At 30.4% G+C, this 17,438-nt stretch overlaps 1 protein-coding gene across 1 annotated transcript in view; it reads left to right on the top strand.

Moving 5' to 3' along the window:
• Window positions 1-1,801: 1,801 nt before the first annotated feature.
• LOC126881943 (GILT-like protein 1) overlaps window positions 1,802-17,438 on the top strand; it is a 166,865-nt gene continuing 151,228 nt past the window's right edge. The window contains exon 1 of the mRNA XM_050646680.1: window positions 1,802-2,063. Coding sequence (XP_050502637.1) covers window positions 1,971-2,063 — 93 coding nt within the window. The 5' untranslated portion in view covers window positions 1,802-1,970. The remainder of the gene's footprint in view (window positions 2,064-17,438) is intronic.

Genomic DNA, 17,438 nt, shown 5'->3' on the forward strand with positions numbered 1-17,438 from the left:
CTTCTTAAAACTTTGTTTTCTTAAGCAACTGGATTTAAAGCTGCTGTGAAGCTGATTTTAAAACCATGTTAAAAGACACTGCCTGCACACAAAGAAGTGCAGACAGTTTTATAGCAAACTTAAAAAGGTTTTTAAGTGGAGACTTTTAAAGACAATTTACCATATTAAATGATTCTTTAAACCCATATACTTCATATAGGCTAACAAATTTTTACATGTGTTATGATAGGTAGATACGTATTTGTAACCATAAAATAATAAAAAGTACTTGGTTATTTCGGACTGTCAAGGTAGAAAAACACTTGCGTGCCCAACTTTATTGATAATGTTAACAAAAATAGGTCTAAATAACTCACGCGCCCTAAAATTTCTGACTTTTGGCGATTAAAAAATAAAAATAATAAAAAAAGTTAAATCCGAAAAATATTAATTTGAAAGAAAAATAGTTTTATCTACAATTTTAATGTGTTAATGTTAAAATAAATCGAATTTACGTCACTAAGTCGCTTATTTATAATTTTTATGTAAGCCTTATACATATTGTAATATATCATGGCTTTCAGCACCTCCAGAAAGCAATATGGCCGAAATCCATATAAAACTATTTGGTCTATCGACAGAGAGTTGTTAAGATCAAATGGTTTTATTTTATACCTTTCCAAGAGCATATATCCTACATAAAAGCAAGGTTGCCTTGGAATTAAAACCGTTTAGTTTTAATGCTGCTGTCAATAATGCCACTCGGTTTTAATGTGAATCTAACCTAAAATCGAGGCGTCGTAGTGCTGTGTGTGTTGTATTTTTCCTTTAAAATTACCAGTTCGTTTATATTTTAAGTACTTGCGAATTATTTCTTCCATACTAAATGTACATCCACGTTTTACAACACACTACACCACTGTTTCGCTCTAAAACAAATGACCGACCATTTTGGACATGGAAGAAGAGGGGATGAGTTTAGTTTTATTGTTTCTAACAATAAGCATAGTTTAGTCTTGACGATAACCAAATTGATTTAGTTAAGAGCGTTTGGTTTTAATATAGCCTATTAATTGCTTTTAAGAAAGCAACTTTAAAGAAAACTGAAAAATAGTTTTAAGGCATATGTTTTACTGACATAATAGTCTTGAGATCAAGTAGTTTTAATAATAGGTTTTATTAGTCACATTAGGAGAATCTTTAAAACTGCAATAAAACTAAAAGGTAACAAACTAGAATCTAATAAAACCAAACAGTCCGGAAGTTCTTCATAAAACTGATTAGTTTTAAAGTGAACTGAGAATAAACCATTTTAAAACTACAATAAGACAAATTGTCTATTAAGATTAATTAGTCTTATTTAATACTCTTATTAGATACTTTAAAACTAGTGATAAATGCTTAGTATGCCCTTAACAGTAATGCCGGAGCTTTAAAACCAGAGTTTTAAAGCTCTGGCAGTATATCTAAGAGGTAACTTTAAAACCATTATCTTCTTATTTACCACAATAAAACCTTATAAACCTTAAATAAAACTAAAATGTTTTTATTGTGCTACTTGGGAGATACTGCAAAGACGAGAATATATTGACGAATTTTCAGAATAATTTTAGGTAGATATTGATAAATATTTTTACGTCAACCACCAAAATCGTCGAAATGAAATTTTTCTTTACAAAATAAGATTTTAAAATAAAGCGCGGACAGTTGTAAAATAAAAAAAATCCCATCGACCGGCTCAAGTCTACGCTTGTGCAAAAGGTGTGTTAATGTATAGGTAACCTCTCTCCCATACGCGAGCCATCTCCATCGTCTCTCCACTTTGATCTCCATCCACGCTTCGCGATTGTCTTCACTCAGGCGGTGAGGCGGGCTCATTCCAATTCCAACAGTTGGCTATCGACTCGAGACTCGACTCTTGTCAGTTCTTCAGCGGTGGTGCCGAACGTCGTTTGTTTCTTTGCGCTAGTGGCCAAACAGAAGCAATAACAATGAAATTGCTACTTTTACCAGGTTTTCTTCTCGCGCTGTCGGTATTAGTGAAAAGTCAACATGAACATCACCACACCCACGAGCAGCATCGGGTAAGTTAGCTTTTCTCGATTTTCTGTTGTTTTTGTAAATCTGGGTTAGTGTCGCGGAGTGAAAGTGGATGACTGTGTGAGATGGGAACTGATACGGAGTGCTAGAAACACAGTTGCACATACTTTGGTGTTTAGTATATTTCTTAGAAGGAATTATTTTCTACTTTCGCTAATTCATGTATTTTAATACAAAACTGATAGAACACACATGATACAGGGTGTAACAAAAAGGCAGGTCATAAATTAATTATATATTCTGGGACCAAAAATAGTTTCATTGAACCCCTTTGAAGTTACAAAATCAATTTTTTTTCAATACATATATCGAAAACTATTCTCTAGAGATTTTTTATTGAAAATGGGCATGTGACATTCTTATGACAGGATCATCTTAAAAAAATAACAGTGAAATTTGTGCATCCCATAACAATTTTATGGGGGTTTTGTTCCCTTAAACCCCCCCAAATATTTATGTACGTTCCAATTAAATTATTATTGTGGTACCATTAGGTAAACACAATGTTTTTAAAGCTTTTTTGCCTCTAAGTACTTTTTCGATAAGCCAGTCTTTATCGAGATATTTTGAACATTTGTAAAATCCACCACATATTTGTAAAAATGGTTAAAAGTAAGAGTATAGAATATTATTTTCATATAATACTATTATCAGGTCTCTATAATCTTACTTGACCATTTAAAAATATGCAGTGGATTTTACAAATGTTCAAAACATCTCGATAAGAACTGGCCTATCGAAGAAGTATTAAGGGCCGGTAGTTTATGTCCCGGTTTAACCTTGGTTAGCTAACCGGGACAGAAATATTATATGCATAACATAGACATAAATGCAATTAATACTTATTATTATAATCATAAATAATAATTATAATATTATAAAAGCCTCCTCGAAAGCATAAAAAGGCTGGGTCTAAATGAACATCTTTACAAGACCATGCAGAAAGCTGTACTACTCGCAACAGCCAGATGCTTTTACTGCATACCAAGTCACCTAGGGCTCGATAACACGGAAAGAGTCCCACCAGCAGAGCTCAATCCTTTTGATACCGTAGGTATCTGGGATGAGTAAATTTTCCCCCTAGAGGGAGTGTGAGCCGTATGGCTAAATCTGGAATTATAATTGCATTTCTTATAACGCAAGAGGCCCTAATTAAGGTACTTTTCTGTCCCGATTAAACCCCGGTTAGCTAACCGAGGTTTAACCGGGACATAAAGTACCGGTCCTAAGACCCAAAAAAGTTTTAAAAACAATGTGTTTAACTAATGATACGGTACCACAATAATACCTTAATTCGAACGTACACAGATATTTGGGGCCGGGAGGAAGGGTGGGCGAGTGAATAATATGTTCATTTTTAAACAAAAAAAACCAAATATCTCGAAAAGTATTGACAGTGAAAAAACTGTAATAGAACAAAAGTTGCTTAGAATTAATCAGTTTATCCACTTCCAGACTTATTTTAAAAGCGTCTTTTTTCACCCTCAAAAAGGGGTGAAACTCACCCCCAGGGTAAAAGCAGACATCGGCACAATATCACTTGTTTTGTTTGACATGTTAGCTACGTGTATGCCAAATTTAATGTCAATCCTAGTGGTTTTTTAAAATTCAGAGCCAAAATCGTGAGTGAACGTACTGTAAACCGTTATTTTTGCAATAATTTATTAATAACAAAGTCGGAACCTGGTTTAAGCTATCACGACTAGCGGCAATCGATTTAGCGTATAAAAATACTATGAAAAAGACTACAAACTTGCTGTAGATAGCGCATTTCGAGCTTTTCGGCGAATAAACTATTATTTTGTTATTAACAAAATAAGAACATATTTTGAGTAATCGCGACTAGTCGCATTTTATTCAGCAACCAAAAATACACCAGAGAAGACCTTAACACTATCAATTTATTTACAGGGCTTCTAATAATTCCTGAAAAACACATATAGACCAGTAAGGATCTGTTTTTAGGTGGATGTGAGAGGTGGCATTCAGATTTTTGCGGATAAAGTTAGGTGATAACTTCGTTAATAATAATTGAATTATGCTCCTTCTCAAATATGCCCGGAACATTAATAAAAAAAATAAAATATTTAAAAATTTCAAAAAATTTCGTTTTTTTCTATATTTTTTGCTTATAACTTAAAAACTATTCAATTTAGAACAAAGTCGTATAGGAATAAAACAAAGATAATTAAATTTTCTATCAGAGGCGATTGGTTAAAAATGTCTTAATTTATCACCCTTGCTTCAAAATAGCAATAAATATAAAATAAGGGGGCAAAACAAGCCTGTCCTTATTCGATGATTTTCCATTACGTAGGTTACACTTGGAACCTTCCTAATTCGCTTTGAAAATTTTTGTAATGTGCTAAAACCGTACACCAAATTTCATTAAAATTGACTTACTAGATTTTGCATAATATTTTGCAATCTAAACTTTTTTTAAAAAATTAAAATTTTTTAAAATCTTGCACAACAAAAACTAGAACATACAAAGATTTGTCAATTTTTTCACATATAAAGAAGTACTCCACCTATCTATTTCACTTTACAGAATTGAAATCGGATTATTTAAGCAGCCTCAGCAATGTTTTAAAGTTATAAACAATTTTTTGGCTTATAAACAAATTAGTCCTGTGGCCAGGAGGGGGTGCTACGGGCTCCTTTATTTTGATGGACTTACCCAAGCTTTTTTATGTATTTTGACCCGTATAACACGAATTTTTTGGGTAACAGTTGATCCGGATGTCGATAAGATTGTTATAAACAAAGAACTTGAGGAATTACATAACATCGATTTTTCGCAAAATAAAACATTTTTTTGTATTTCTTGGGTAATTCCAAGCAAAAAATGTTCTTACAAGTTTTTTCGTAGGATGCATAGTTTTCGAGATAAACGCGGTGGAACTTTCAAAAAATCGAGAAATTGCAATTTTTGAACGCGAATAACGTTTGATTAAAAAAATAAAATAGCAATTCTGCTGACAGCATTTGAAAGTTTAAGTCAAATTATACCTGTTTTAATTATTTGCATTGCTAAAAATTAATTTTTTTATTATTAAACAAAGCTATTTGTTTATAAGCCAAAAAATTGTTTATAAATTTAAAACATTGCTGAGGCCCCTCTAGATAGGTAGAGCACCTCTTTATATGTAAAAAAATTAGCCAACTTCTAAATGGTCTACTTTTTGTTCAGAAAGATTTTAAAAAATTTGAACTTTTTTAAAATTGCAAATTTATTATGCAAAATTTATTAAGTCGATTTTAATGAAATTTTGTACACGATTTAAGTATATTACAAAGAATTTTCTAAGCGAATTACTAAGGTTCTAAGTGCCACCAAAGTGGTTAAAAAATATTGAATAACAACAGACTTATTTTGCCCCCTTATTTTGTATTTATTGCTATATTTCAGAAAAGGTAATACCTTAAGACATTTTTTACCAGTCGTATATATACAAAATTCAATTATCTTTATTTTATTTCTCTACGACTTAGTTCCAAAACGAATCGTTTTAAAGTTATAAGCAAAGAACGCAGAAAAAAATCGATGTTTTTCGAAATTTTTAAATATTTTAATTTTTTTATTAATGTTCCGGGTATATTTGAGAAGGAGCATAAGTCAATTATTATTACTGAAGGTGTCACCTAACTTTATCTGCAAAAATCCGAATGCCACCTCTCACATCCAAAAATAGACGTTTTTTCGCAGATCCTTACTGGTCTAATAATTTTACCATAATTTGTTAATAACAATTAAACGCACCACATTTGGGCTTCCAGACCACTTCCATTGGATTCAGCGACCTAAAAACCTATAATACCACCATCAAATCGCGGCGAGCTAAAAGTGCCCACGGGACCCCCTATGTTGCGACTAGACTATTAATCTGAGGATTAGGGAAACTAAATTGAGTAAAATATGTACACCAGTCACTAGAAGAGAAAAGTATAGGCATCCAATTGTGAATTTCAAGAAAAATATTCACATAAGATTACGCCATAATTGATTGTAATGAAAATCACATTTTTTAATTGTGATTTGACGTTTCGATTTCCACTCCGGAAATTTTCAACAAAACATTATTTTAAACTAGTGAGCTGGTATTATAACCAATAATTGTTTGACGGTTCTTGTATTCTAGTGGAGTCAATGAAGGTTTTCACCTCCGATTTCGTTGAACCTCTATCGATTTTCATGAAAATTGGTAAGTATGTAGAGGATACCTCAAGAAACAAAGGTGACATGGTGCCAACTTGCGCTTTTACCCTGGGGGGGATGCCACCCCTTCTCGGGGGTGGAAATTATTTTATTAAAAATAATACCACTAATCGATAGAGGGACAAATTATAAGTAAAATTTGTTATATAAAGTTATTTCAATAAATCAATAGTTTTTGAGTTATTAAAGATCAAAAGTTTTGATTTTTCCTGAAAAAAATCCATGTTCTAAAGCAGTTTTTCATAAATAACTCAAAAACCATAAGTTTCTTCAAAAAAGTTGTTATTACCAAAATCAAAGATACTATAAAAATAAATAAGCTCCTTATTCGAAAAATCCTTTATTACATATACAAAGTGAGTTATATGCAATTGAATGTATATTTTTTTTCCGCGAGTACTCAAATCTTAGTATTCAAGCTTAAATAACAGGAAAACGATGCACTTTGTTAAATATAGATATTAAACATTTTAATAAACTACTTAAAGGTAACTATCAAAAAGCTATATAAGTAGTCGATAGCATCAAAATTAAGCAAGTTATGATCGAAATAAGAGGACCCTTTCAGATTTTTTAGGGAAGAATAAAAAATGAAACATACGTCATTTCCACAAAAATTAAAATTTATAGTAACCCATTTAAAACTTTATTTATTTTAACATGAGTAATAACTTCAACAATTTTGACCGGTTTAGAACGCATATTTTTGAAAAAAAAATACGATTAAAAAAAATTAGAATTTTTCAAATTTTCGTGAATTTCATTTTCTTTTGATAATAACTCCAAAAATTCTCGATATACTTAAAAAATGGTAGAGAACAAAATTTTAGTCTTAGCTTTATTTAAGCTTTTTCTTTTTTTAATATTTTTTTACGACAAAAAATAACCGAGATAAAAACATTTAAAACCTAAATTTTACTGCGAGAACCATGTAACCGGGGCCCTTTCACCTTGTATTTAAAAAAAAATAAAGGATTTAGAAAATTATGTTTAATACAGTGTTATAGAACTTTTACTTAGTTTTGTAATGGTTTTTGGATAAATCTCATATTTCAAAATTTAACGGAGTTATTTAAAAAAAACCAATAACATTTTCTTTGAAAAAATTTTATAGCGGAGATTTTGTATGTATACAGGTTGTGGGAAGTCCAATTAGTCGTTTGTTGTAGGAGATACGAAAAAAGTTTATTTAGGTGAGATTGGGGCATAGATAATATCAGAATTTAAATACATTTCCAAATATACAGGGCCACCCATATTGACAGGGTGAAACAAAATTATCTTTTGTTTAATGGAACACCCTGTATATTTTTACATTTTTGGATTCTCCTCTATGTTTTATTTCTTAAAATATCAGGTTTTGTGATGTTATACGAAGTAGTTTAAAAGATAATTACGTTTTTATTTTCAAATTTCATAGCAATATTCACCCCCTGTATAATTGTAGTGATTTGACATCAAAAAATCAATTTATGTTCAAGTGATTTTTAATATAATCCATTATTGTTAAAAATTATTAATCTAGCAAAACGTTTAATTTTAGCTAATACAGGGTTGGTCGAAACTGAATGAGTGTTTTCTCAAAGTTTGAGAGTATGAGTTTTCTCAAACGGAGCAGCCTGTAATGCCTGTAATGAGCATTGTAATGAAATGCTATTGTATGGCACTTTATTATTTCCCACCCTGCCAGTGAGAAGTGAATTTATTTTTGAAATCCCTAACTTTATTTAATTATTAATTATTTTAAATATTGTAAACGATTAAAAAACAATCAAATTAAATTGAAATGAATAACCAGTGTATATCTTCCACATTTACTTCATATTTAACGTAGCCTGTACCATAACATTGCACAGATTATTATCCCTGTATAGCAACGATATACCATGAATGTGAATTCATACTTGAGAAATGTCCTATATCCAGTCTCACAAAAAAGGGATTCCTCAAACATAATATATATGCAGACAAAATCAGCCAAAGTGATTTGCGATATCTAATTAAAGGCCCTACCAAGTTGGTTTTGTTGAATATAGCATGGAAGCACGACGATACTTTAGTGATAAGCGTATTTTTCGTAGTAGCTATAGTATGTTGTTTTATATTATGTATTACCTATATTAAATTAGTTTTAGTATGTTTCGTTTATCTAAAAAAATGTAAAACAAACAAAAATTCTGTTTTTCTTGTAGTTGTTTTTTCGTATAGATATTGTTTTATATTGTAGTAAATTGAATTTAGTTTTAGTATGTTCCGTTTGTTTGTAGAATTATATTTAATTAGATTTGCTTTAATTACTAAAATAAATAAATTTTCAATTATATTTTATGTATTTGTGGAAAAGGAAACCTAGCATTAGCGGCCACATTTCTATAACGGCCAATTGTTTTCTATTTTTAGTGGCCGTTATTGTCAGGTTTTACTGTACCAATAATATTTTATTAAATTATGAAATATTATTTAAATAAAAAATTTATAAACTTGATAAAAGAAAGTTTGCTTAGAATGTACTCCTCTATCTAATTATGGGGTTATTTTTAATAAAATAGTGTTCACCAATGAGAAGGGGTAACATCCACCCCCAGGATAAAAGCGCAAGTTGGTACCACATAATTTTTGTTTCTTGAGGTATCCTCTAACTACTTACCAATTTTCATGAAAATTGCTGGAGGTTCAACGAAATCAGGGGTGAAAACCTTCAGTGACTGCCTTTTTGGAAATATAAAAGATTAATTTTTTTCGTGATTGTCGATTTGTTAATTTTCTGATTTTTGGTTGCTATAAGGTTTAAAAAATTAATAAAAATTATAAATCATGCACATAAATGTAAAAAAATATTTATTTTACTTAATAATTAAACAAGATTGCTTGAGCCAGAATGCTGAAATCTGCATTTTTATCATTAAAAAAAAAGGTGGATTTCACCCCTAAAATGCAGAAAGCGCAACTTGGTGCCATATCACTTTTGTTTTTTGAAGTATCCTCTAACATCAGCGGTTCTCAATCTCTGGTACATGTACCACTGGTGGTACATTTCATTATTTGAGGTGGTACGCAAAACTCAAAACAGCCAAAATCAGCACCACCATTGGCACAATTATAGTTAATTAGATCACCTAGCTAGACAGGTATTTTAGTTAGGTGGTACCAAAAATAATAAAAAGTATTTGGTGGTACCTGACTCAAAAAGATTGAGAACCTCTGCTCTAACTAATCAACAAATTTCATGATAATCGATGAAGATTCAAAGAAATCGTGGGTGAAAACATTCAGTGACTACACTTTCAGAAATATAGAAGAATAAGGTTTTCGTGATTTTCGATATGTTAATTTTCGGATTTTTGGTTGCTATAAGGTTTGAAAAATTAAAAAAAAATGTAATTCATGCACATATATATAAAAAAATATTTATTTTTCTTAATTAAACGAGATTACTTGCGCCATAATGCGGAAATCTGCATTTTTTACAATTTAAAAAGTAGGGGTGTATTACATCCCTAAAATGCAAAAGCGCAAGTTGATGCTATATATCTTTTATTACTTGAGGTATCCTCCAACTACTTACCGATTTTAATGAAAATCAATGAAGATTTAACAAAATAGGAAGTGAAAACTTAAAGCGACTGCACTTTCAGGAATCTAAAAAATAATTTTTAAAAAAGGGGTGTATTTCACCCCTAAAATGCAAAAAGCGCAAGTTGGCACTATGTCACCTTTGTTCCTTGAGGTATCCTTTAATCACACCAATTTTTATAAAAATCGATGGAGGTTCAACGAAATCTGAGGTAATAACTCATATCCACCTTCATTGACTCCACTATTCCAAATTGATAATAACACGTCACTAATAATTTAAAGTAAATTTCTTTTTTTGAAAACGATTTCGGGAGATAAAAAATCGAAAAGTCAAATAACAATAATTATAAAATGTAATTTGCATTACAATCAATTGTGATTTAATCTCATATAAACATGATATTTAACTTAGACACGTCACAAGAATATTTCAAAATCACGCGGATGACAAGTTCTCAGACTAGTTTTTTTATTTTATTGATAAAATCAACGGATCTACCCACATCCTCAGAGGTAACTACTAGACCAGGGTAATAGGCTAGAAATAGACCATGTTCGGGACACTCAAAGATCCAGGTAGCTGACTACTTTTTTAGGGGCGGAGGTAAATTCCTCACCAACCAGTAAAAACATATAATCCGACAGGTATTTTCCTCACCAAATTTAAAGGTTCCTATTAATCCGGTAAGTATTTTCCTCACCAACTCACTCAGGTAATAAAATAAAAATATGGGTTTAATTTAAGAATGTCTATTATGAAAGCATCCGAAATCCGAATACAAGACATTCATTTCCTTACATTATAATAATAGTTTATAATATAGATAATATGCAAGACGTATAAATTATTATTTAATATTTACTATAATAATACAGACACTTTACAAAATCCATTCTAGTCATTTGGTTAGACTGATATCTTATTAATAAATTTACTACATTTTTCAATTTCAGTTTAACTTGTTTATTTTTGATAGGTTTTGCAATATGCAAACTTTAAATTTTAACATACGTATCTATCTGAAATTCTTTAATTTTTTCAAAGAAAATATATATGGATGGATGCGTATTACAAAACGATAAATTAAAATGCGAATGAAAAGATTCGCAAGCATTCGTAATACGAATAACAGAAGAATTTGCCTTTGTTCACAAATATATGGAGAATATGGCATTTTCGTCTATATAAGTTTCAACTAAATAATCAACATAATATCTATCTTAAATTTCATTTCCTGGTTTGCATGACATTAAATCAGACACAAAACAATCTGATACGTCTTCTGGTTTTATATGTAAGGCCAAAAGTATGTTTGAGCCACTTGCCTCTTTCAGAATCATTTTTATATTCTGATATTAAATCAAGAGACCAAGACATTTCTATACAAGCTTAGTGTAGGTGAAATTTACAACCATGTATTTCAGTGTTCGGACACATTTCAATGATTGCATTCCTTTTCAAAACCTTCAAAAATTTTACTAGCATTAAACTCAATTTTGAGAGCTTTAAAAATTTCTGATTTTAACAAATAAAAATATTGTTGTAAACTTCTGTTTTTTTTTTGTTTGACAGCAAACAGTATAATAAAGAAATATAATGCACATTAATTAGCCCATGAATAATGAATAACTACAATGTGCCATCCATATAAAAAAATTCAATGTGGCTAAAAGTCTTATATTTGTTTCACAACTAAATACAATTATCCTACTTTTGACACAGTTTATAAAGAGAAAATTTTCCCTCTTGGTTGTTTTTTTAAGCACACCCCGTCACAAATTCTTGAACCTCATCAATATTGGAAAGAAGTCGACCAGTCATCATTTTTCGTCGATAATATATATTTTTTCTTATGTAACTGACAACAATCGTAGTAGGTCTGGATCCCGCGTATGAAAAAAAAAGTTGATTAATAGCAAGCTGAAAATTTTTTTTTTTTTTTTTTATTTAATGTTGTAATATTTACAATCTGTCCTCAACTGAGAACAATAGGTAAATTATTTGACAAAAATTGAAAATTTTGACCTGTAGAGGGAGATCCAGTGATCACCCTCTTTACATAAATTAAATTAAAACAAATTAAAATAAGTTTAGTTATCACAGATTATTCGAATCTTCTTGCTAGATCCACTACTTTGAATCTCTTCAGGCGTCGTACATCATTGTGGTCGTCAGTAAGGTTGCTGGCTAACTCATTTGGATGAGATTCTAGTCTCTTGGAATATTTTTTGTAATATTCCGTTATTACTGTTTTTATGGATGGCACATTGAGGTCTTGCTCTATCACATAGTTTGGCACGTACCAAGGGGCATTCAGCATTGTTCTAAGGACTTTGTTCTGGAATCTCTGCAATATTTCTAGGTTAGTTTGACTGGCTGTCCCCCAAAGTTGGATACCATAAGTCCACACTGGTTTTAATATAGTTTTATATATCAGCAGTTTGTTTTCAAGTGATAGTTGAGATTTACGACCGATGATCCAGTACATTTCTCGAAATTTTATTCCTAGTTGTTTTCTTTTTGTAAAAATGTGTTTTTGCCAAGTTAATCTCCTATCAAGATGGATTCCTAGGTACTTGACAGTATCGGTTTGTGGGAGTTGAGTTTCATTTAGTGTTACAGATGGACATGTTTGTCTTCTCATGGTGAAGGTTACATGGATGGATTTACTCTCATTCGCCTTTATCTTCCATTTTTTAAGCCATATTTGTATATTATTAAGGTCTTTCTGAAGGGTTCTGGATGCTGTATTTGGATTATGGTGAGAGGCTAGTACAGCAGTGTCATCAGCAAAAGTTGCACACGTTGTTTTGTTACTTGTGGGTAGGTCAGCAGTGTAGAGCAAGTACAATATCGGTCCCAAGACACTTCCTTGTGGTACTCCGGCTTTTATTGGTCTTAGGCTTGTGTATTCATTATCCTGCTTGACTAGGAAATGTCGGTTGGAAATATAGCTTTTTAGGATTTGATAAAAAGGATGAGGAAGGTTTTTCTTTAGTTTAGAGAGCATACCAGCATGCCATACCTTGTCGAAGGCCTGACCAATGTCCAGGAATGCAGCAGAACAATAGTCTTAAGGGTGTCTAGTCGGACAAACATTGATATATGGGAACACTGGAACAGGGGAAGTTTTAATTGCGGAACAGGTTAAAAATTTGGAACGGTCAGACCACGAAAACGGCACATTTATTTTGTCCGACAGAACAGAATTAAACTCTCCGAACAGATTAAACTCTCATGCAAAAATCAGACTGCTATTTATAACCAAATGGGCGTTTTAATGAGTGGAACATGTAGAATATGTCAAATGACAGGAATTATGACAGGTGATAAATAGCAGTCTGATTTTTGCATGAAAGTTTAATCTCTGTTCGGAGAGTTTAAGTCTATTCTGTCGGACAAAATGAATGTGCCGTTTTCGTGGTCTGACCGTTCCAAATTTTTAACCTGTTCCACAATTAAAACAGCCCCTGTTCCAGTATCCCCATACATCAAAGTTTATCCGACTAGACACCCTTAAGCTATTAACAAATTTTCAGCTTGCTATTAATTAACTTTTTTTTTTCATACGCGGGATCCAGACCTATAGTAGTTGTTTCAGACAAATTAGCTGCAAGTGCTTGGCGTATAATTTTTGCTTGTTTTTCAATTCTCTTCGGCTTTACGTTTACAATAATTAGAAACAATTATTTTGGTTTGGAACAATCTGGTTCATAATTATGTTGTCGGCTACTTCTAGATATTGTAAAAGTTGCACCAATAGTAAAAAATTTCGCACTACAAGTTGAGTTATCCTCCAGAATCCAGAACACTTCTTCACTTCTTAAAATTTTCACTTTATAAAAAATAAAATTTTCAAATACCAATACCGCGTAAGGTTTACCGCGATCACTTTCTATTAAAGATTCCATTTTTGTCAAAATTCCAATTGTGATTGTGACTAAAAATAAAATACTATAATTAATTAATTTTAATTATGATAATTATAGGTACCTACTGTAATTTAATAGTAGATAAATAATTCAATTGAATGCCTTTTAGTAGAATCTACCTGAAATAACTGAAATAACCATTTTGGTCTTGGTGAGGAAAATACCTGTGGGATTATGACATACCCTTATAAACGCAGGTAAAAGATTATTTTGGTGAGGAAATTACACCCGCCGTTTTTTAGTTATTGTATACCTATAGGATGAAAACCTACCTGTTTCCTGCCCAGAGTTCGTGTCCGTTTTTTAATTATTAACAATTTAGTGCAAAAATCGCGATTTTTTCGATTTTTTGCACCCCATTCAAAAGCTAAATAGTTGACATAAAATTACCAAATTTAATTTTTTAGAACATTAAAAAACCTTCAAAATGTCGATTTTTGAAAATTAAAAAGTTAATTTGTTGCTACGCAAACTGCAAAATAAGTGAAAGTTATTTGTTAATAACTTTTACTAAAACTACCTTAGAACTTTAGTGTTTCACGTAAGTTGGGTATTGGGGTACTTAACAAACCCTCAAAATTTGAGACCGATCCATTAATTAGTTTAAGATTTATTCTAATTGTTTATCCCAGAGACCTTTATTTTGCAATAACATAAGACAGAAAATAATAAAGATAGGGCAATTCTGAGTATGCCAAATGAAAGTAGAAAACTGATACTATCAAAACGTACTAAAAAACGATAAAAAGATTATCTAATATAGTCAAAAATCCTAATGCCAAATTTTTGAGTTTTTGTAGTTTAAAAATATTTAGAATAACTTTAAAAATATTGTCTGTAGAAAAAGTCATTTTACATATTAGAAAAGCTGGTATTTTACACGAATTTTTAAAAATGTAATTTAATTGGTGACTAGTCTTGGTAAGTGAAGGGGGAGCTGGGAGCCGACAAATGCACGAGTTCAAAAACTATAAAAAGCAACTTAAAACTAATATCATTTTCTATATCTCGGGATCTGCTGAATATATTTTGATCGTTCTTTTTTTAATTCGTATGTAATTTTTCTGTACATTACAAATATGTCAAATATGTTAATAATCAGTCTAATTTGTTTGAACAATTTTTGAAAAAATAATTTTTTCCCAAAAATCCATGATTTTAATTATACTATCCCTATTAATCATAGAAAAAGTTAAGGTATACTTTAATAAATAAATTATCTTCAATAAATAATTATCTAATAAAAATAATTTATTTATTAAAGTGTACTTTAACTTTTTCTGTGGTCATTAATGATAGTATAATTAAAAAAAAAATAGATTTTTGTAAAAAAAATATTTTTTCAAGAATTGTTTAAACAAATTAGACTGTTTATTAATTAATAAATTTATAAACAAATTTCATGTTTGTAAAGTACGTAAAAATTACACACCATTTAAAAAAAGAAAGATCAAAATCCATTGAGTTGATCCGGAGATACAGCAAATTATATTCGTTTGAAATTGCTTTTTCGGTATTTTAACTCGCTGGATTTGTAGATCCCCCCTAGTAATCGTTTGCACTACATTTTTGAAAAATCGTAGAGGGTGCTGTGAAGGTATAATGTATGTGCAAATTTTTTAAGAAAAAATACAAATCCCATTCTTTAAAATGGAATTAATGAGATTCCTTAATTATTATAAACAAATTAGCTGTGAATTAAAAAGAAAAACATATGGCTAACTTTGTCCCAAATGAGCCAAGGCTAAATTTTTTTATTTGAAAATTCGTGTTAAAATACTATCTTTTCGAATATATAAAAAGATTATTTTTACCGACAACATTTTTAAAGTTATTCTAAATGTTTATAAACTACAAAATTTTAAAAATTTTGCATTAGGATTTTTAACTATGTTAATTATTTTTGTATCTTTTTTTAATACATTTTGATACTATCACTCTTCTACTTTCATTTGTCATACTCAGAATTGCACTATCTTCATTATTTTCTGTCTTATCTTATTGCCAAATAAAGGTCTCTGGGATAAACAAATAGAATAACTCTTAAACTAATTAATGGATCGGTCTCAAATTTTGAGGGTTTGTTAAGTACCCCGATGTCCAACTTTGGGTGAAACACTAAAGTTCTAATGTAGTTTTAGTAAAAGTTATTAACAAATAACGATTTTCACTTATTTTGCAGTTTGCGTAGCAACAAATTTACTTTTTAACTTTAAAAAATCGGCATTTTGAACGTTTTTCAATGTTCTAAAAAACTGAAATTTGTAATTTTATGTCAACTATTTAGTTTTTGAATGGAGTGCAAAAAATCGAAAAAATCGCGATTTTTGCACTAAATTGTTAATAGTAGGTTTTCTTCCTATAGGTCTACAATACCTAAAAAAGTAATTAGCTACCTGGATTTTTGAGTGTCCCGAGAAAATCCTTATTACCCTGGACTATACAGCGACATACACTGATGATATATGGATTACAGCATTAGATGAGGCGTTACTAATTTTATTTTAATGTACAAACTTCAGGCAAATATTAACAAGAATCACACTCGGTTAAAATATAAATATGATCTTGAATGAGTATTAAAATTCATTCCTTGTCAAGCATAAATTATTTGGATTACCTACATAATTTAAAGGTGTTTGACCCCAGTCAAGGAAGGAAAAAGTTAAAAAATCTTACAGGCATTGGAAAGTGCCAAAAGGTATATAAGGGTAACTGATGAAAAATCCGTGAAGACGTATAGCTGATTTTGCTTTGTTCTTTGTCTCTTTTTTAAACAATCTAAAAAAATGAAAAAAAATTGCTTGCCCATAAAATCTTTCTTATACAATTATCATATGTTTCTTATATACAATCATAAAAAGTTCTTTAAATGTACCTACCAAATTAAGTATGCAAGTGTAGGTACATGTTGACCGAGATAATTGCAAAAAATCCTCATTTCTGCAGTAATTTATAAATGTTGATAAATTTGTTTTTTGCATAATATATAACTACTCAAAATTGGGGCGGTTAATGAGTAATTTTAAACCGATAGACCAAATAATTCATCAGCTGTTCAACTGATTATTCAAATAACTGTACTTGCCCAAACAGTCACTTAAGAAGAAACAGTAGCGATCAACAGGTAGCGAAAACGCGTTCCAAGATTGCGGCTGTTATTTTGAATATTTTTTCGAGATATTTGGCACACGTATTCGTAATATAATAAAGAATGGCGGTACAGAGCCCAATTTAAAAAATATATTAATATGTGGAAATTACTCTGTAATTAAATACAATATTAAAAAAACGAGCCTGTACCGCCATTAAGAAGAACAAAAAATACACTTTCTTCAAATAAACTTTTTTATCCGATGCCTAGATTTTGTGTCATTTTGGAACTAATAAAATCTTTTATTTTATTAGTAGTTCCAAAATGACACAAAATCTAGGCATCGGATAAAAAAGTTTATTTGAAGAAAGTGTATTTTTTTGTCTTTCTTAATGGCGGTACAGGCTCGTTTTTTTAATATTGTATTTAATTACAGAGTAATTTCCACATATTAATATATTTTTCAAATTGGGCTCTGTACTGCCATTCTTTATTATATTACGAATACGTGTGCCAAATATCTCGAAAAAATATTCA

Source organism: Diabrotica virgifera, chromosome 3 (assembly GCF_917563875.1).
Source record: "Diabrotica virgifera virgifera chromosome 3, PGI_DIABVI_V3a".
Taxonomy (NCBI): Eukaryota; Metazoa; Arthropoda; class Insecta; order Coleoptera; family Chrysomelidae; genus Diabrotica; species Diabrotica virgifera.